Source organism: Megalobrama amblycephala, linkage group LG13, assembly GCF_018812025.1.
Source record: "Megalobrama amblycephala isolate DHTTF-2021 linkage group LG13, ASM1881202v1, whole genome shotgun sequence".
Taxonomy (NCBI): domain Eukaryota; kingdom Metazoa; phylum Chordata; class Actinopteri; order Cypriniformes; family Xenocyprididae; genus Megalobrama; species Megalobrama amblycephala.
The window spans coordinates 4,036,222-4,058,348 of record NC_063056.1 but is presented as its reverse complement, the minus strand read 5'-3'; the positions used below and the strand labels follow the sequence as shown (position 1 = coordinate 4,058,348).

The following is a 22,127-nucleotide window of genomic DNA, read 5'->3' as shown; positions in this document are numbered from 1 at the left end:
ATAAAAATTTAAAGAACAGCATTTATTTAAAATAGAAATCTTTTGTAACAATATGCACTACCGTTCAAAAGTTTGGGGTCAGTAATTTTTTTCTTTCTTTTTTTGAAAGAAATTAATACTTTTATTCAGCACGGATGTGTGAAATTGATAAAAAGTGATATTAAAGTGATATTGTTAGAAAAGAATTCTATTTTGAATAAATTATGTTCTTTTTATTCATCAATGAATCCTGAAAAAAGTATTACAGGTTCCAAACAAATATCAAGCAGCGCAACTGTTTCCAACAATGATAATAACTGAGTATCAAATCAGCATATCAGAATGATTCCTGAAGGACCATGTGACACTGAAATAAATAACACATAACAATTCCTGTAATAAAAATATATTTAATTTACATATTTACTAAATTAGAATTAATTGAATGCGAAAAATAAATAACTGTTATTACATGTTATGACCAAACAATATGTTTATATTTGTTTTTATATGATACATTTTATATAAATATTATACATATTATATTCCCATAAATTACCATACATTCCCGTAAATTCCTTTTAAGTTTTAAAATGGGAATATTTCCAAAATTCCCCAGGTTAAGTTCCCGTGGAAAGTTTACGGAAACTTTCCGCCCCTTTGCAACCCTGCTCAAGACACATTTCTGATTGTTATCAATGTTGAAAACAGTTCATATTTCTATGGAAACCCTCCTTCTGAAAAGCACAATGTGTTCTGATTGGTCGGCTGGAGCAGTGTTGTGATTGGTTTAAGTGTTTGGGAAATGTCCCGCCCCTTACCATAACCACCAGTTTCAACACGCTACTAACTCACTCAACCAGGCCCCGCCCCTTTATTCTGTGTATGAATTATTTAAATGAGGAATATTGTGAGAAAACTCAAGACTACAATGGAGGCGTTTCAGGGAGTTCAGAAACAGTGACACTGATATAGAGAATAACTCCCGCTGGAGGGACTTTGCAGCTTTTTCATGATCAAACAGCAACATTACACACTAAAGAAAGATGAACATGGAAAAAAACATCATACTGATGCTTTTTTCCAAAAATCTTCCTGACCTTTTCAACAATTAATCATGAAATCAGAGACCCTTCCCTTAAAATCCTAAGGCAATGCATTTTAGATGTTAATACCAGGTGTGAACAGTAATGTTTCTCAAATCTCATGACAAACGGAAACGATCAAACAAACACATTTTCTCCAGCAGGTTCAGAGCCCGTTCAGAGGGACACCGGGAGCCGCCTGCAGGTCACATGGGAGAAGATGAGTAAATCCAAACACAACGGGCTGGACCCGCAGGAGGTGGTGCAGCAGTACGGCATCGACACCATGCGCCTCTACCTTCTGTACGCCGCTCCACCTGAGCAGGACATCTTATGGGACGTCAAGAGTGAGTACAGACTATCTTTTTAATTATGTTACATTTTAATTCATTAAAAAAATTATTACTTTTTAAAAAATATTTTAGTTATATTAAAATCATTTAATAAAATAATGGTTATTTCCCTAATTCCAGAAGTTTTAAGAATTGAATGTCCTTCAGTGTTCACACTGTTTATGTTCACAGTGAACTTTTTTCAGTCATTTGTGATTATGGATTTATTATTATTTTTGTTATTATTATTGACTCAGAAATAGCAATTTTTACCTGATCAAATATTTTGACATACCTATAAAAATGTACACTGGTTACTTTTTAAGGATTTCATTCATTTCCATGACTACATATTTTTAATTTACTTATTTATTTAATTATTACAATTTTAACTGATTAAATGTTGTTGTTATTATTATTATTATTATTATTATTATTATTATTATTATTATTGGCCAGATAAAATATTTTAAAACTTGGCATAACTACGAAAATCTATGACCTGTTCATTGAAATTCCTTGCTTCCTCTATATATATATATATATATATATATATATATATATATATATATATATATTAAATTTAGAGATCACACTTTTAAAATTCCCTTATATATCCAGGTTTTCCAAGATATCCAGATCTTAAAAGCCCACATTCTTACCTGAAAAAGACAGATATTCAAGTTAAAATAATGAATTAAAATAAGAAATACGTCAGGTTACATCTTGGTTTTTCATTTCAATATATTTACTCATGCTATATTGAATGATATTGAATTTTGCGTCCCCCTCAGAAGTGTTTCAGAGCCTAAACTATTTTAAATATATTTAATTTATTATTATGCATGGAGAATTTATCATTAAAATAAACTATTTGAAGGAAAAAATGTTATTACAAATGGTGAAAAACCTGAAATAAAAGATGAGCAGTTATAGAACCTACATGTACATAGAAAATTTAACTTACAATCCAGATGTTGAGTTAAAAAAAAAAGAATAATGTGCATCTTATTCTTCAAGCAAACATCAGCATTTAACAGCCATATCCCTAACCCATCCATCCAGTATACTGACAGCTCCTCCACACCAACATCTGTTTAACATCATGCTTCATTTGTGTGTGTAGCTGACGCCATCCCGGGAGTGTTGAGATGGCAGGCCCGTCTGTGGGGTTTGGTCACCAAACTGAGAACTGCCCGTGAGGGTCAAGAGACGCCCAACCCGTCCGTCCTGAACAAGAGAGAGTGCTCCGAGGCCAAGAAGATCTGGGAGAACAAGAACTACGCCATCACACAGGTGAAGCCAGAGACCACACTGATGTTCACACATATGCGTTTTATAAATCATTTCACATAATCATCTTCTGAAGCACCAAAATACACATTTTACCTGCTTGTAGACAGTAGCGTGTTTACCCACCACACAAAGCTCACAATTTCTCCCGAGGGGGACCCCAAGTGGTGTAGTCTACGTGATACACAGGTATATGCCATATACCCACTAGGAAAGGTCAAGGATTTGCATATACCTGCTTTAAAAAGTGCGAGGATACGGATTTGGCGCTCTATAATGTGCCGTGACAGATTGTAACGCCTCAGTTCTTGAGAAGCGGCAGCCTGACGCGCACATGAACTGATCCTCTCCTCCGCTTTAATACCAGCGCAAAATAAACATGAATGAACAACTAAACGGTATGTTAAAAGATACAGTACAACTTATCAAAATCCATATCGTGTCTCATGTAATCGTTTCAACCGCGGAAAGACGTTAATAAAAACGCTGGTAAACAAACAAACGTAACGTCATATTTACCTCAGAACAAACATATTCAGTGACCATAAACTCGTTAGTCAGCTAGAAAAATGAACTTTAGAGAGGAGCATTTAGCTTAATATATGTACCATATTACATATTAATTGTATTTTTTAATGTTCTTTATTATATAATGCATGTTTGAATAAATCCATCAGTTGACAGCCACCATTTAAATGTTTTATATTTAAAAAAAACGAATTGGAGTAGAAATAATTTTAAAGTTAGTAGGGCTACCAACTTTATTATTATAAAAATTTCCTTAAGTGTAATTTAAAGGGTTAGCTCACCCAAAATTCTGTCATTTATTACTCACCCTCATGTCGTTCCACACCCATAAGACCTTCATTAATCTTCGGAACACAAATTAAGATATTTTAGTTGAAATCCGATGGCTCAGTGAGGCCTCCATAGGGAGCAATGACATTTCCTCTCTCACTTCCTCTCTCAGGTACTAAAAACATATTTAAATCAGTTCATGTGAGCACAGTGGTTCAATATTAATATTATAAAGCCACGAGAATATATTTGGAGCGCCAAAAAAAACAAAATAACCACTTATTTAGTGATGGCCGATTTCAAAACACTGCTTCATGAAGATTCGGAGCATAAATGAATCAGTGTGTCGAATCATGATTCAGATCACATGTCAAACTGCCAACGGCTGAAATCACGTGACTTTGGCGCTCCGAACAGCAGATTCGACACACTGATTCATATAAATCAGTTCATTTTAACCTTCAATATTAATGTAGTACCAATTTTACAGCATTAGTTGAGAGATTTTTTTTTTTTTTGAGAAAATTTGCCATGTACTGTACCTGATATACTACTTCCAAAATAACTGATACTGAATCGAATTGCAAACTTGTGAATCAAAATGCATAACTATGATGACAGACTGGCAGGAAGTTATGCAAAAAAGAAAACAAAGTCCAAACAGGGTGATATTGTGACATACTGATAAGCCTCATCTTTCCATTATTGTTAATAATAGTTGCAACCTGCACTCTTAAATGTGCAATGAAAATTGATAAACCCCCGGGAACGCGATCATGGGGCCCGCTCCTGGAGATTTGCTTAGGGCCCCCAATAACCTAAACACGCCACTGCTTGTAGAGTATATGAGCAGTAAGTTACTTCTAAATATTGGAGCGTCACCACATACTGAGCAATGTTTGGAATTAATTGGTAAGTAATATAATAAGAGATGTAATAAAATTAAATATTATATTGTATGTTGCTTTCAGAAAACTTTAGTCAGGATACTTTTGAATGAGAATCAGTAGAGAATGTATTTTGCCCCAGAATGGTGTATTTACAGCATCTACCAGCAGGGGCTAATGGGTCATTCTAACCAGCCAAACCCTGACTCCTTTAAAGGGATAGTTCACCCAAAAATGAAATTTCTGTCATGTCATGTGTTTCTTCTACTGAACACATAATGTCAGTAACCAAACAGTTGATCGGCCCCATTGACTCCCATAGTATGAAAAAAAAATACTATGGAAGTCAATGAGGAATGTCAACTCTTTGGTTACTGACATTCTCCAAAATATCTTCTTTTGTGTTCAGCAGAAGAAAGAAATTCAAACAGGTTTGGAACAACTTGAGGGTGAGTAAATGATGTTGCACTCTTTGACCAGCAGAGGTCACTACAGCTCCCATCTGTATTTGTTCCATTCTGGTTTGTTTAGATATGCTTGGGTTGTAATTCATGCGATTTCATGCAGTCTTTTAATTAAAACTCAATGAATAAAAATGACAAAAATACTGTAGGCTGCTGTGTGACACGTGTGTTACATAGTATCAGTATATGTGTTCTCAATAGTGCTGTAAAAAAACGAATTAATTGCTCATTTTTATGTAATTAATCACAATTATTTTTTACACTGTAATAATTTCACAGTTACTCTCCAAATGAATGTAGAAACAACTTAAAACTGTATATTTTAAATATTTGTTTGATGGCATCTTTTTATGAATGAAGGTCAGTATCACTGATACTAATACTGTACTGATGTCTATATGAAATTGATTCATTTATTAGGCTTTAAAAAATAACAACTTTTAATTTAAGTGAACTTAAAACAATCTTCACATGAACCAATTATAATAATAAATGTCATATTTGCCTGTCTAACAGGTAGGAAATATACAGAAATTGAATAAAGTTATCAAACACTTTACAGTCTTCACTGCATAAATTATAAATTAAATATAGATTAATCCTTATTAAAGCTACAATGTTCTCTGTTCCCTTTGTTCTTTGATGAACATTATTCATCACAGCAACTGGTTTATTAGGCTGCTGTCACTTTAAGAGCTGTCGCTGCCGAACATGACGCGAATCTGACGCGCATCTCATTTTCTCACAACTCTTTAAGTTCATTTAAGATGTTATTTAACTCATTTAAGACCTCTCTTATGAGGATACTCGACAAAACAGGCATGTTGGCATAATTCTGCGTGTTATCGTTTGTTCAAGCGCGAAAGAGAACTCAATACTGGCGCACGTCTTTCTGTAATATTTCATAATATTACCGTTTTTACTGTATTTTCGATCAAATAAATGCAGCGTGTATGACATAGAGGTGCAAAAATGACATAATTTTCATGTTGGAGTGAACTATCGATTTAACAAATGAAAGGGTGTGTCCATTGGGAAAGTGATGTACATGTGGATTGTGTAAATATAGCCAGTATAAATAGCCTCTCCAGGGCTGAGATTGATTTTGCTCTGGTAAAAGGACCTGGAGTGTACTTGATCCATTCCAGAGCTGCTAAGACTCTCGATCTTTGATCTTCTGCCGGGAAAAGCCGCTGTCATCAGCTCTGTCCTTCCTTCGGTCAGGGCCTCTCGAGGATAGCTGTTGTTCATTCTGTTCTGATGTGGAGCCGGCCGGATCTGGACTATCCAAAGGAAATTGGTGATCTAGTCTCAAACCACGACAGAAGAGCAGCTTCCACCACAGAGGTCACATGTGTTCACAGTCTTTCATTAGTGAATAAACCTCCGTCCTCTCAGGCAGTAATGAGGCACCTTGTGACATTCAAGCTCTGAAAACTTCTGCTGCCTACATAGGCAACTGCCTTCTCAGAAGCAGACTGAATTGAAATGCTCTACATAGACAGCAAAACGTGCCATAACATGAAGCACTCGAAAGACTTGACTTACCATTGAATACTCAGAATTGAGTTTGGCATCAGCACTTTGCTAACCTCACTATGCATGAAAATAGCACATAATATATCTGATAAAGTAGTGTATTTTTTTAAAAAGGCTGAACTACATACTGTTCAAAAGATTGGAGTCGGATTGAATGTTTTTGAAACAAGTCTTATGCTGAATTTATTTAATTAAAGGTCCCGTTCTTCGTGATGCCATGTTTCAAACTTTAGTTAGTGTGTAATGTTGTTGTTAGAGTATAAATAAAATCTGTAAAATGTTAAAGCTCAAAGTTCAATGCCAAGCGAGATATTTTATTTAACAGAAGTCGCCTACATCGAACGGCCAGTTTGGACTACATCCCTCTACTTCCTTCTTTAATGACGTCACTAAAACAGTTTTTGGACTAACCTCCGCCCACAGGAACACACAAGAGTTGCGTTTGTAGAGTGTGTTTGTCGCCATGTCGTCGAAACGCTGTTATTTTCATCCCGCAGTCCAATCACCGGGTCTGATTCCGGCTCAAATTGATAGGGTCAAATTAAAGACATGTTTACAATAACACTGAGCGCGTGCATCTCCACGTTATGGTAAGAGGCGTGACCTTTCCGGGCAAGGTGCGCTAAGCTGCTGTCGAATCACAACACAGGAACCGCTGGCACAATCAGAACTCGTTACGTATTTCTGAAGGAGGGACTTCATAGAACAAGGAAGTCATCAGCCCGTTTTTATGACAGTGGAAACAGCGGTATACAGATAAGTAAATTATGTGAAAAATACTGTGTTTTTTTACACGCGAAACATGAACACATGTTATATTGCACACTATAAACACAATCAAAGCTTCAAAAAAACACGAAAAACGGGACCTTTAAAATACAGTAACATAGTAATATTGTCAAATGTTATTGGGTCATTCTGTGTCAAATCAACCAAATTTCTGAAACCCTGCTCAAATTTTTGAGTACAAATTGATTCATGGAGCTGCATTAAGATCTCCATATCTATAGGATTGAACCATCGAGGGCCTTTAAAATGCAGATACATAAAAAAATATTTGTTAAGACACAGAATCTAAAAGGATATTAAGATATCTTTAGTACTTCTTGAGTTACAGGCATGCAAACTTGAGGCAAAAAACACAAGAAGTGCCTTTTCCCCATTTTTGAACGGTCACTGTTGGCTTATAATGAAACAAATATTGCTAAACTAAACAGATTTGACTAATAGACCTACCAATCTCTGTGTAAAAAAAAAAAAAAATACCTCTACAAAATAGTGGATTACTCAGTAAATATACATCTGTGACATTTAATGTTTTGAATTTAATTGTGCTGCATAATGACACTATTGTCTTTTTAGAGCTGCTTTACAGCTGAACAATATATATGTATGTATAAATAAAGGTGACTAGATAGACAGTTCAGGTTTTAGGATAGAGCTCTAGTGTCCTTTAAAGTCGGCATGAAACAGAAGTTGCAATAGTCTTTTCTTCCCTATTGTGGCGTATATCCGAAACGGCTTCTGGAACAAGAACAAATGTAGGGCGGGGCTTGATTTTGTCCCTGGGGAATTGATTGGATGGTTGTTGTTTGGTATTGGTGGATCTCATGTGAGTGACAGGTTGCCCCGCCCTCATCATCAGAGAAGAGAAGAGATGCTGCTGCAAGAGGGAGGGGAAGTTATTCTGATTCAGTATTTATATATATGAAGAGTTTGTTTCCAAAACATGATAAACGCCATTTTTTTAAAAAAAATTGAGTTTCCACCAAAATCAGTATCGTATCTGGTCGATATTAAAAAGTAATTTATTAATTTTGCGCAAAATGTGATATCCGTCGTGTTATTCTGTCATGTTTTCTCCCCTTCTTTTCTAAAACGCGACAAACGCCGCTCTCCTTTCTCTGCAGAACACGATATATATCTGCTCAACCAGCGCTCTGAATACACCCAGCATCCTAGTTTTCCTGATCTATGTACTTTGTGATCAACAAAAACAGAAAAATGAATAATTTTGACGGCATTGATGAACCTGTGGTGGTTTCTGCGGTGGGCAAGAAACGTAAATCATCGACATGTAATCGTTTACGTGAGGAGATTAAGAAGATGAGGCACTCGAGTCGGGAGGAGGAATAATGCTCGGTTTTATTTTGTAGAAACCATGAAAACACCAAAAACACTTTAATATATTGTGTTTTATTAGACAGGTGAGCAAGAAGATGATCAGAAAACTAGTCATGTTATGTATCTCAACACGTTTAGTCCTATTGTTTAATTCTCGTTTTCTTGATTTACCACGAGTACCATGTTTTATCATGCCTAATATCGATCTAATTTACTGCAGTGTGCAACAAGTGTCTCACAGCAGCCGCCGAGCGAATGCAGAGTAACACTATAACAACTTTCAACATACAAATGTGTCTAATATGATAAACAGCGCTGCGTTACCTCTCATACTCATGACAAGAAGAAGAAGAAGAAGAAGCAGCGACTGTGGCATAATAAAAGTTCAAAGCTGCTGTCGAGACATGTGTCGCACTCATCTCTCATTAGCAATCGCTCCAGCGGCCGCTTTCAGCCACACCCTGCTTCATACTACAGTAATGTTCATAAATCCTTAATACATTAGCTCATCCATTAACATGATTTCTGCTGATTTAAAGCTGATAGTGTTCTGAATTAAACTAAGCCAGATTATTCTGTTGTCAGGTCACGGGTCACTTCACAGAGGACTTCCTGTTTAATGCGGCCATCTCTCGGCTCATGGGGCTGACCAACACACTCTCAGTAAGTCAACAGTCAGTCTGATTTCAGAATAATGTGCTTGGAAGTTCAAATTTCCATTCTCTCTTACTGTAGCAAGCCTCAGCTCGAGTAGTTCTGCACAGCGTGGAGTTCGAGGAGGCTCTGGCGTCGCTCTGTCTGATGGCTGCACCCATGTGTCCACACTTAGCTTCTGAACTATGGGCAGGTATGACAGACTCGCCCCCTCGACATTTCAAACTTCTGTCATCATTTACTCATCCTCATGTTTCCAAAGCTGTAACGTTTAATAAAAGTGAATGTGGATGGACACCACCAAGCTACAAAAGGAAAAGTGTCATAAAAGTGGTCCATAAGATTTACTGTATGTGCTAAAAGTCTTCTTAAGTCAGTTTTGTAAGGAACAAACCAAAAGTTGTTATGCACTGAAAATCATTGCTCTCAAATCTTATTGGTGTTTGCATTTATTCCAGTATTCCACATCAGGTCAATCCTGCCAGGTTTACATCAAACTTTGGGTTTTAACCTGGCTAAAGGCGCATTGAGGTTAAAGGTGCACAAAAATTCACCGCAGCACTTTCATAAACATCCGCGTTTTATGATGAAATTTCTCTTGATGCGATCATTCTGTGCTAATTTGATCTCTCAAGGTTACTACATCAAGATATATTCAATATATACTTTTTTCTGCATTTTTAAAATTAACATATTTTAATTGTACTTTTTTTTTTTAGCAAAAATAAGTTATTTTATTTATCAAAATAAACAGAAAATGGTACAAACTTTGCTGAAGTGAACATATTAATTGAGCTAAAGTTTTTGTATCAGTACTGGTGAGCTGTAAAATCTGCCTTTTCACCTCAAACATTTGTACGATTTTTAAAAACAAACCACCATTATTATTTATTTTCAAACATAATGCGTTGCGTCATCAATGTTCAGTAAAAACATATATATTTTTTTCTGCAATTATACACTATGAGCAGGTCTTGACTTTAAAGGGTTAGTTCACCCAAAAATGAAAATAATGTCATTTATTACTCACCCTCATGTCGTTCCACACCCGTAAGACCTTCGTTCATCTTCGGAACACAAATTAAGATATTTTTGATAAAATCCGATGGCTCAGTGAGGCCTGCATAGCCAGCAATGACATTTCCTCTCTCAAGATCCATGAATGTACTAAAAACATATTTAAATCAGTTCATGTGAGTACAGTGGTTCAATATTAATATTATAAAGCGACGAGAATATTTTTGGTGTGCCAGAAAAAACCAAAATAATGACTTTTTAACAATATGTAGTGATGGCCGATTTCATAACACTGCTTCATGAAGCTTCGGAGCTTTACGAATCAAATCAGTGGTTCGGAGCACCAAAGTCACATGATTTCAGCAGTTTGGCGGTTTGATACACGATCCGAATCACTGAATCGACTCAAAAGATTCATAACGCTCTGAAGCAGTGAAATCGGCCATCAATAGATATTGTTAAAAAGTCCTTTTTGGGTTTCTTTTTGGCGCACAAAAAATATTCTCGTCGCTTTATAATATTAATATTGAACCACTGTACTCGCATGAGCTGATTTAAATATGTTTTTAGTACATTAATGAGTCTTGAGAGAGGAAGTACTATTGCTGTCTATGCAGGCCTCACTGAGCCATCGGATTTCATTAAAAATATCTTAATTTGTGTTCAGAAGATGAACGAAGGTCTTACGGGTGCAGAACAACATGAGGGTGAGGAATTAATGACATTATTTTCATTTTTGGGTGAACTAACCCTTTAACAGCCACTCAGCATTTTCACTGGCCACAATTTGACATTGATACCATGGGGAAAAACTGCCATATATAAATTTTTAATATCATCTCATAATATGGCAGCAGGTATATTAGGCTGCTTTCACTTTAAGACCTGACGCACTGATCCATTATACTGTTACACATGCGTTTTCTTTCTCAACTGTTTACGTTCACTTAAAACATTATTTTTCCAGCAATTTTGACATAATTTTGTGTGTATTTGACTGTTTAAGTGCAATAAGCAGTGAATAAGAACTCAATTTATTACTGAGAAGCGGCTTCATGTGTGCACTTGACTAAAATTGAGTAAAGTTATATGCAATACATGCAATACATGCAATCCCACTCCAAAATTCAAGCCCTGTAACACCAACAATATTCATCTGGAGCAAATGAAACGAGGCGGGTTTGCATGTCAACTCGCTATCGGAGAGATGAGAGAGAGATAGCTCAGCTGATATTGTAAAATGAGTATTGGAAGCGTTTCAGATATTTCAGTACCAATATGTATTGAAAAGTTTATTATTTCAGATGCCCTTTTAAAAGACTATTGAAAAATGCATATATTATATATAAAATTCAACCCGCCAATTTGGCTTGTAGGAGTCACTGTGTTTCACTCCACTGCTGAAATCCACCCACATTTGCTGGGTTGGCAGGTGTCAAGCCCTGATTATGGGAGTTGTGGAAATCACAGTGGTGTGCCTTTAGCCCCATTGTACACTATAGGATGTGTATATAACTAATAAGTACTCACATATTGGACCACTTTCATGATGGTGTTTTTTTAAGCGTTAAATGAAGCAGCTCTGATGGGTGGATGCTAACCTTCAGGGAAACATGTCCATGTAGCAGCTTATCTAATCCTGAAAGAGTCTGTTACACCCTGCTGAGGTACATACTGTATGCAAACATGACGCACTGCACGTCTCACACATGCACATATTGTTCCATGTTCCTAGTGAACATCTGCTGTAGCCTGACAGGAAGACTGCTATTTGTGTTTACACCAACATGGGCACTATTATATTGTTTTGAATACCTTACACAAAGTTCTGGTTTTCTTACGTTTACTACATTTACAACTCAACACCCGTATACATTGAACTGAGCCCACTGTCAGATCATATTAATTGTGTGTGTGTATTTGTTTAACATAATATTGTTAATGTTTATGAGCCAAATGCTTTGTCAATTCAAGCATCAATGAGCAAGCTTATTTCAAATTCCTTATTAAACTCCTATACATCCATGTATGCACAATGTCAGTTGAACTGGTAATAATAGTGTATATCAGCAAAAACACACACACAAAATCCCTACATCAACAATAGTAATCCAGCATGATCCGGGAGTTTTCTTCTTCCATACCTTCTACAAATCTCGTTTGATTTATGGCCTCAACTCGTGCATTCAGTCAGCATATTGTTCGTTTTCATGCTCACTTTGAAATGCTTTTGCATAATTTACAGTATGTCAATGTTTTATTCCACACACTCATTTCAGGATGCCCTCAGTGATTCTGTGCTGAAACCAGGTCTGCATGGAACAGTGTTTATTGGGAAAATCACTATTTTATTGGTTATGAATTTAAATAATTATTTGTGAACACATCAGCAGTCATGGACGGACTGTTTTGCCTCTTGATAATTTATTTTTATTAGATATATCTGTAGAGGCAGTGATTGTTTGACAGTTGTTTGCTGCTGAAAACGCTGTCAGTCTACAGCTACACCTCTATATCCAGTGATTCAGTCATGCTTTTAGATGTTTGCTGCCTCCATCTGACCACTCCATTAAAAATATCCTGGAGATGCCACTGTGCTGAGTAGTGCTGACAAATGACCTGTTGTACTTTCCTGTTCCGTTCCAACATTTTAACCCTTTCAAAGAAAACTGGCTGGTCCATGATACACTAATGGTGTTTTTTGGTACTGAATGATTACCATATTCATGTAGCATGAAGTGTGTTTATTTCAGTGGTAGTGCCATTGAAGAATTGGTGTGGTTTTCTTTTAATGTATGAGTGTAGTTGATTTTGTATTTAGTTGGTCACACCTCACAGGAAGATGAATTGGAATGAGAAATTTACTGAATTGCATTTTAATTAAATTCATCACAGACGACAAACATTTGTCCAATGCAAATAAAAATACATGAATTATTACTGATAATGAATATGTATGTGGAATATATGTTTATACAGCTTACACTGCCCTCCAAAAGTTTGGAAACGCCCTAGAAAAGTGGGAATATTGGCATGAATCCTTTTTAATTTGTGATAATAATTTTGCACTGATAAGAGACAACACAAACTACGAAAACATATTTTATTACATGAACAGTTTATACGTAGAAAAAACTAAAATTTTCGATTCCTCAAAATATCCAGCATTAGCAGCTATCTGAACTAAACTGGGTTCTGATTGGTTCATTGTGTTCTAAACTTAATTGGCAATCAATTGTTGAAGCTGTTAAGGTGTGCCGACCCAAAAACCTTTTACAAATCTGGACCAAGTTTAAACCAGTAACCAGCATCACAGCTGGCAAAGGAGCATGTCTGACTTTGACATATATATATATTGACATTATTATGATGAAAAATGAAAATTATTATTGCTGGTCTTCAATGATAATGTCAAGTTACTGTAATGTATTTGCACCAAAAAATAAGGATTTATGCTGATATCGTCCAAAACCACACTTTACCAGGGGTGTTTCCAAACTTTTGGAGGGCAGTGCATGTACTGTATATACACAGTGGCAAGAAAAAGTATGTGAACCACTTGCAGAATCTGTGAAAATGTGAATAATTTTAATAAAATAAGAGAGATCATACAAAATGCATGATATTTTTTATTTAGTACTGTCCTGAGTAAGATATTTTACATAAAAGATGTTTGCATTTAGTTCACCAAAAATAGCTGAATTTATTAAAATAACCTCATTCATAAGTATGTGAACCATTGATTCTCAGTACTGTGTGTGGTTACCTGATGATCACGACTGTTTTTATGTTTTGTGATGGTTGTTCATGAGTCTCTTGTTTGTCCTGAGCAGTTAAACTGAGCTCTGTTCTTCAGAAAAATCCTCCAGCTCCTGCAGATTCATCAGTTTTCAAGCATTTTTGCATATTTGAACCCTTTCCAGCAGTTACTGTATGATTTTGAGATCCATCTTTTCACACTGAGGACAACTGAGGGACTCAAACTCAACTATTAAAAAAGGTTCAAACATTCACTGATGCTCCAGAAGGAAACACGATGAGTTAAGAGTCGGGGGGTGAAAACTTTTGAATTCAAATATCAAGGTAAATTGTACTTAATTTTTCTGCCGGGAAACATGCAAGTATCTTCTGTTGGTTCTGAAGGGCAGTACTAAATGAAAAACAATGATATTTAAACAAAATAAGAAAAATTGGGACCTCTTCATCCTGTTCAAATGTTTTCACCCCCCGACTCTTAATGCATCGTGTTTCCTTCTGGAGCATCAGTGAATGTTTGAACCTTTTTTAATAGTTGTGTTCGAGTCCCTCAGTTGTCCTCAGTATGAAAAGATGGATCTCAAAATCATTCAGTCACTGCTGGAAAGGGTTCAGATATGCAGAAAATGCTTGAAAACTGATGAATCTGCAGGAGCTGGAGGATTTTTCTGAAGAACAGAGCTCAGTTTAACTGCTCAGGACAAACAAGAGACTCATGAACAACCATCACAAAACATAAAAACAGTCATGATCATCAGGTAACCACACACAGTATTAAGAATCAATGGTTCACATACTTATGAATGGGGTTATTTTAATAAATTCAGCTATTTTTTTTGTCTTATGGATTATATGTAGACATCTTTTATGTAAAATATCTTACTCAGGACAGTACTAAACAAAAAAAACGGACTCAGGATGAAAGTGAATAATTGTGAGCTGGGTGAAAAGTCGTGGAAATGCTAGTGGTGAGGAGAAAAGGAAACTGTTGGCCCCCGTTGTCCATTCCATCACATCCCGCTATTGTCACACACACTCACACACACACACACAAATGCAGAGACTTTGTGTTAGTCCCCTGAGGAAAAAATGTACACACTCTGATAACTGATACTGACCAGAAGACACAAGATGTATAATCATGTGACCAAATGTTGCTTGTTAAGGGTGTTTATGTGTGTGTGCTCATGGATTTAGAGAACTTTTATGTTCTACAGAAAAAAATAACAGCATACAGCTTTGGAAGAGCATGAAGATGAGTAAATAATGACAGAATTCAATTTTTTGTGGGAACTGTCCCTTCCTCTCCAACTTCCTCCTGTACTTATGCACACACACACACACACACACACACACACACACACACACACACTCTCTAAGGACAAGCGGAGATGTACATCCTTCCTGAAGGCCATGTTGAGGTCATGCACAGGCTTCTAAATTTGTAGTATCGACGATTGCGTGACCATCAGACGCTGTTTATGAGCTGGAGATCAATCACTGCCCTGTGTTGTGAAACAGTCCGAGCTGTTCGGTTCTACAAATCTACTCTTCATCTTTAACCCTGTAGACTACTGTATCATATTTGATACTTTTCTGAAAAGCTGTTACACACAATCTACTACATGCCTTCTGTCATCTGATGGATCGTTTTTACATTTTAAGCATGTTAAAGACCTTTAGTGTAATTGTAAAAACGTCCCCCTTCAGCTCGTGTTCATATGTCTTGTGCTGTGAAATCTGCACTGATTTTTATAAAGTCAACGTAAGAATATTGTTTTATATTAGTAGTAAGATGAACACTTATTGGGGCAATTTAGATATGCATGATTATCCATACATCATTTTTAGAAAAATCATGTTCAGTTGTATATTTTGTCTAAGGCCCTGGTATTAAGATGCATTTTGGTCGATCGGATCACAAGTGAGTGACTCTAAATACAGGTGTAAACTGGGTCTGAAACATTTTGAGCTTGTCCACTTTCGACCACTTCCAGAGGTAGTTAAAAACAACCGGATTACTTTTGTAGAGGAGACGCTCATGTGATCCAATGTGTTCAAACAGCCGTTAAAGACCGTCTTCTCTCCGCCTACTGACCTAACGCGTGAACATTATGGGAAGTGCACTAGCCAGACGGGATTTCAACTTTGTCAACTGAAGACCCAGGTTTGGTTTGAAGATGAAAAACGTACCAAGCACAATATTATCTCACCTATTCGCGTTTGGCTGGTCTTGCAGCTGTCAGAGCAGAAACAAAAGCTGATGCTCTCCGTATGTTTTCCCGTCATCTCCGGTCACGTTCATATGTAAATTGCATGAGCTTATTTTGTCCATTAGATTGAAAGATCTGAAAAAGCCCCTTAGAAGAAATCAGGACAGTAGTGGTTGAAAGTGGACACCAGGTGTAAACAGGATTGTGTCTCCCTCGTCTACTTGTGATCCGATCGACCAAAACACATCTTAATACCAGGTGGAAACAGGTTCAATAAACTGCTCCACTGTGCTTTACTCACCTGCCACATCAATGTCTTTAAATTATCTTCATTTAGGAGCTTTTCTAAGCAAACATTAATATGTGATTCTTTTGATTAATTATTAGCACAGTTTAATAGTCTTGAAACGATTTGACAGTTTCTTGAACCCTCCCTCAGGTTTGTCTCAGGTGAGGAATCCTCTAGGAAGTGTGCTGTCTGGGAAGGGAAGTGTCCTTCAGCAGCCGTGGCCTAGTGTAGACCCAGAGTACCTACAAACCCCCGACACACTCCAGCTGTCCGTACGGGTATGACACACACACACACACACACACACACACACACAGAACTGTCAACACACTATATACACACATTATTCACAGTGTCTCTTTGTAGAATGTTTCAGTGCTCATGATGGGTAAAAATTCATTTTACATTATTTTAGATTGGCCCAGTGGTGTGAGTATTTGTAATTAGTTAGTGTACTTAAAGGGTTAGTTCACCCAAAAATGAAAATTATGTCATTAATGACTCACCCTCATGTTGTTCCACACCCGTAAGACCTCCGTTCATCTTCGGAACACAATTTAAGATATTTTAGATTTAGTCCGAGAGCTTTCTGTCCCTCCATTGAAAGTGTAATGTATGGCATACTGTCCATGTCCAGAAAGGTAATAAAAACATCATCAAAGTCCATGTGACATCCGTGGGTCAGTTAGAAGCTCGGGCGCACCGGATAACACGTCAGCAGCGTCACTGCGGAGTCGTGAACCACACTCCGGAGCAGAAGGGGGCGGTAATGCACCAATAAGCTGGATGCCAACCGCCATAAAACAGGAAAGAAGAAGAGGAAGCGGAGTCGTGAACACGGATTGACAACAGACCCGGAAGAGAAGACAATGCTGAATAAAGTCTTAGTTTTTGTTATTTTTGGACCAAAATGTATTTTTGATGCTTCAACCAATTCTAACTAACCCACTGATGTCACATGGACTACTTTGATGATGTTTTTATTACCTTTCTTGACATGGACAGTATGCCGTACATACACTTTCAATGGAGGGACAGAAAGCTCTCGGACTAAATCTAAAATATCTTAAACTGTGTCCTGAAGATGAACGGAGGTCTTACGGGTTTGGAACGACATGAGGGTGAGTCATTAATGACATAATTTTCATTTTTGGGTGAACTAACCCTTTAAGTATCTTTTTAGCTACTTTGTACATTTTGAGTATCAAATATATTATCAACTTACGCTCTACTTGACTACATTTTTGAATAAGTACATGTAATCTTTACTCCAATACACTGGTAGTAAGTAATCCAGTTACTCATTATTTTATTTATCTGTTATATTGAAGGATATTGGCTTATTTTTGCCCTTTTTGAGCTTAACTGAGATATGATTTGAATCTCTACTTAAAGGATTAGTCCACTTTTAAATACACTTTTCCTGATAAATTTACCCACCCCCATGTCATCCAAGATGTTCATGTCTTTCTTTCTTCGGTCGAAAAGAAATTAAGGTTTTTGATGAAAACATTCCAGGATTTTTCTCCATATAGTGGACTTCACTGGGGTTCAACCGGTTGAAGGTCAAAATTACAGTTTCAGTGCAGCTTCAAAGAGCTTTAAACGATACCAGACGAGTAATAAGAGTCTTATCTAGAGAAACCATCACTCATTTTCGGAAAAAAATGTAAATGTATATGCTTTATAAACACAAATGATAGCCTTCTAAGTGCTTCTGCCAAAACCACACTTTTGTATTCTTCAAAACGCTTACGCTGTATGTCCTACGCCTTCCCTATTCTACTTACGGAAAAAAACAAAACTGACGCTGCGTTCGTTCCGTAAGTTGAATAGGGAAGGCGTAGGACATACAGTGTAAGCTTTTTGAAGAATACAGAAAGCAGAAGCACGTGCAAGGCGATAATTTGTGTTTATAAAGCATATACAGTTGTATTTTTGTAGAAAATGACTGATTGTTTCTCTAGATAAGACCCTTATTCCTCGTCTGGTATCGTTTAAAGCTCTTTGAAGCTGCACTGAAACTGACATTTGGGCCTTCAACCGTTTGGGCTCCATTGAAGTCCACTATATTGGAGAAAAATCCTGGAATGTTTTCATCAAAAACCTTCATTTCTTTTCAACTGAAGAAAGAAAGACATGAACATCTTGGATGACATGGGGGTGAGTAAATTATCAGGAAAAGTTTATTTGAAAGTGAACTAATCCTTTAAGCATGAGCAGTAGTTCTAGTGATGCTGGATTTAGCAAACATAACCATCTCTCAGACGAATGGGTACCTCAAATATTTTCATGTCATCAGGATGTTTGTTTGCTGAATATTCAGCACAGGATGTTCTCAGGGAAAGTGTTTACCTCCAACTTAGAAGCCTGTATTTGAGTACCAGCGCTCTGTAATTTGCGCGTGTGTGAAGGGATTGGCCTCTGAATTTGGCATGATGAGTGAACGATTATTACAGACTTCCACCATCATCTTCTTCCCGTGACTCTCTTTCAGGACTCGGGCAAGTGTGTGTCTCTACTTGCCCTCATGCATCTGTCAGTGTTCAAAATCTTGGTATAAATGGGTAAATTTATGCTACCTTTTAAGCTACCTCATTTTGTCCAAAATCTGTGGCGGCATCACTTTGATTCTTCATGGAGAAGACAATCCCAGAATCCTTTGAAAGAAAACTTTAATTCAAGCTTGTGTGTTTCTTGTGCTTACAGTATATTGTATTAAGCACATAACAGTATTGTGTTGTTAGTTCTAGAGGCCTGTTTCCGCCATGTAAAAAACAGTGATTGCGTCTTTACAACTCAGATTTTTTACCTAGCAGCTGATTTATTTCTCGCAATTTTAAGTTTATATCTTGCAATTTTGAGTTAACATCTCACAGTTTTGCATGTTTATCTAAATTATGAGTTTAAATCTCGCAATTCTGACTTTTTTCTTAGAATTTTAACTAAATTTTGAGTTTAAATCTTGCATTTCAGACTTTATTAGAACTATAAATTACATGTTAGTTCATGTGAGTTCACATCTCACAATTCTGAATTGATTTTTGCCAATTTTGAGTTACAGTACATTTCACTTACAATCTGACTACAGGACCTGAACCCATGAGATGTGAAGCAGCTATCAGCACACTCTTTTATGGGGCACCAGGTGACACCTGCCTAATTTCGTAACATAACATGCTGTATTTTATGACAAACTCCTATTAAACTTTAATGCTTTTCTTACACATAAATAACAAAAGCCGGCTGCATTTTGCATTTTTTCATGCACAAAATTCTAAACCACAAACTGACTTCATTCCATTCGAGGACATAATGGTGAATGCACTTTGTTTCACTGATAGCTGTAGAACACCTTTTGTGGACCAAATCCACCCAGCATGCAAAGAAATGCATTTTATGACTGAAATATTCATTCCATGAACGTGTGCTTTTCGTCCATGTGAGATTTTAAAAAAGTTGGAATTGCAAGGTGTAAATTCTGAGAAAAAAAAGAACAAAAGAATAATGAGATAAATTAGCAATTCTGACGTTTTTCTCAGAATCGGGAGTTTATCTCTTAATTCTGATGTTTTTTTCTTGTTTATGTCTTACAATTCTGACTTTTTAGATGTGAAAGCAAATTGCAAGCTGTAAACTCAGAATTGTGAGAAAGAAAGACAGAATTGTGGGATAAAAAGTCGAACATGTCGATAAAAGCTTTCGTGCCTTTGTTCTATTGCTATGGGTTGTCATCATTGTTCTGTTCTCATTGGTTGGTTCTGTGTGTGGGTGATTTCATGTGCTAGAAAAGCTGTACCTGAATTACTCGCTTAAAGGGATAGTTCACCCAAAAATGAAAATTTGATGTTTATCTGCTTACCCCCAGGGCATCCAAGATGTAGGTGACTTTGTTTCTTCAGTAGAACACAAATGATGATTTTTAACTCCAACCGTTGCGGTCTGTCAGTCGTATAATGCGTGTCAATGGGAACTTCGTCTATAAGAGTAAAAAAAACACGCACAGACAAATCCAAATTAAACCCTGCGGCTCGTGACGACACATTGATGTCCTAAGACACGAATCTGGTTAGTGAGGTCTGAAAACGCACTCTGATGCCGGAAGTGATCTCTCGCTTGTATATGTCGATGAGTGCGAGACGTCATTTCCGGCATAAGAGCGCGTACACACCTCACACATCGGATGCTCAAGGCAGCTGGACATAGTGGTGTTTTAGAGGTAAAAAATGATATAAATACTGTTCAGTTTCTCACACAAACCGATCGTTTCGTGTCTTAGGACATCAATGTGTCGTCACGAGCCGCAGGGTTTAATTTGGATTTGTCTGTGCATGTTTTTTTGATGCTTATAGACGAAGTTCCCATTGACATGCATTATACGACTGACAGACTGCAACAGTTGGAGTTAAAAATCATCATTTGTGTTCTACTGAAGAAACAAAGTCACCTACATCTTGGATGCGCTGGGGGTAAGCAGATAAACATCAAATTTTCATTTTTGGGTGAACTATCCCTATAAAGCAAAAAAAAAAAATAAATCTATGTATTGTTCCTAAAAATGTATTACAGAAAATCACCTGAATTCTAACTACTATAAATGAACAAAAAGTAAACTTTAACTGTACATTTTCATGTTTTTCTCAACCAAACAATTTGCAAAAGTCCAAGGAAAGAATACTCACCCGTTTTTGACATACAGTACACACAAGTAACTGTTACGATGAAGGATACAAAAAAGAATTTCATCTACAAATAAGGAAAATAGGCATGAGATGTTACAGCATACCCTGTTGAAAAAGTGCTACCCAGAAGGCTTTGCTGCGCCCACTCATGGCCAGGCCTCAGGCTGGTAGTATTTTAGGGAATCCCCTGCTTTATGCGGACAGCTGAACTACTTTGGGAGTCATAATAACAGGGTTGATTTTCTCCCATGATGCAGTCCAAATGTAAGTGTGTGTTTAATTTCACCACAGACACACTGAGGAGCAGATGCTACATGAAGACCAGCTTTAGTTTCACACAAACCCACACAACACTAACAGACACAAACGCTAGGTATCCACCCTCAAAGGGTTTCTTTGTTTAACCATCCCATGATGCACCATAAGCACTTGAACACTCAGTATGGCAGCTTTAAAAACTACAACTACTGCTGATTTACAGGAAAATCATTTTACCAATATTTTATCTCTGGCGATGCATTAGGCGAATATGCATGGCACTATTCCCTACTCTTCAGAAAATTTAATTGTTTTGCTTCAATCAGACTATTACCTGCTCAAAATAACATCTTTATTCTCTAACCTCTCAGAGGCCATCAATATTCTCTCTGTTTTCTCCTCAGATCAATAATAAGGCGTGTGGGAATATATCTGTTCCTCGTGAAGTGGCTCAGGACGCACAGAAGGTTCAGGAACTGGTACTGAACAGTCCTCTGGGCGCCCGTCTGCTCTCTAACCGCGTCATAAAGAAAGCCTTCCTCTCACCCAGAACTGCCCTCATCAACTTCCTGGTGGAGGAATGACATGGCGAGATGTGCCTTACTGGAGTTTTGGATCCAGAATGGACCGTACATGAAAAGACTCTGAGCCATGTCAAGAGAACAGGACATGATGTACTGAGTAACAAGATGTGGAGTGTTTCTCAGATGTAAATGAAAATTGCTCTTTGCTACTAAATAAAGAGGTTTTTAGATGA

At 36.9% G+C, this 22,127-nt stretch overlaps 1 protein-coding gene across 3 annotated transcripts in view; it reads left to right on the top strand.

Annotated features, from left to right (window-relative positions):
- Positions 1-22,127, top strand: part of lars2 (leucyl-tRNA synthetase 2, mitochondrial) — a 113,678-nt gene extending 91,551 nt beyond the window's left edge. For 2 of the 3 annotated variants that reach the window (XM_048152527.1, XM_048152528.1), the window contains exons 16-21: positions 1,226-1,411; positions 2,523-2,692; positions 9,087-9,164; positions 9,237-9,348; positions 16,581-16,708; positions 21,775-22,127. In XM_048152527.1, the coding sequence (XP_048008484.1) occupies positions 1,226-1,411; positions 2,523-2,692; positions 9,087-9,164; positions 9,237-9,348; positions 16,581-16,708; positions 21,775-21,954 (854 nt within the window). In that variant the 3' untranslated portion in view covers positions 21,955-22,127. The remainder of the gene's footprint in view (positions 1-1,225; positions 1,412-2,522; positions 2,693-9,086; positions 9,165-9,236; positions 9,349-16,580; positions 16,709-21,774) is intronic. The other variant, XM_048152529.1, reaches the window with a different exon arrangement.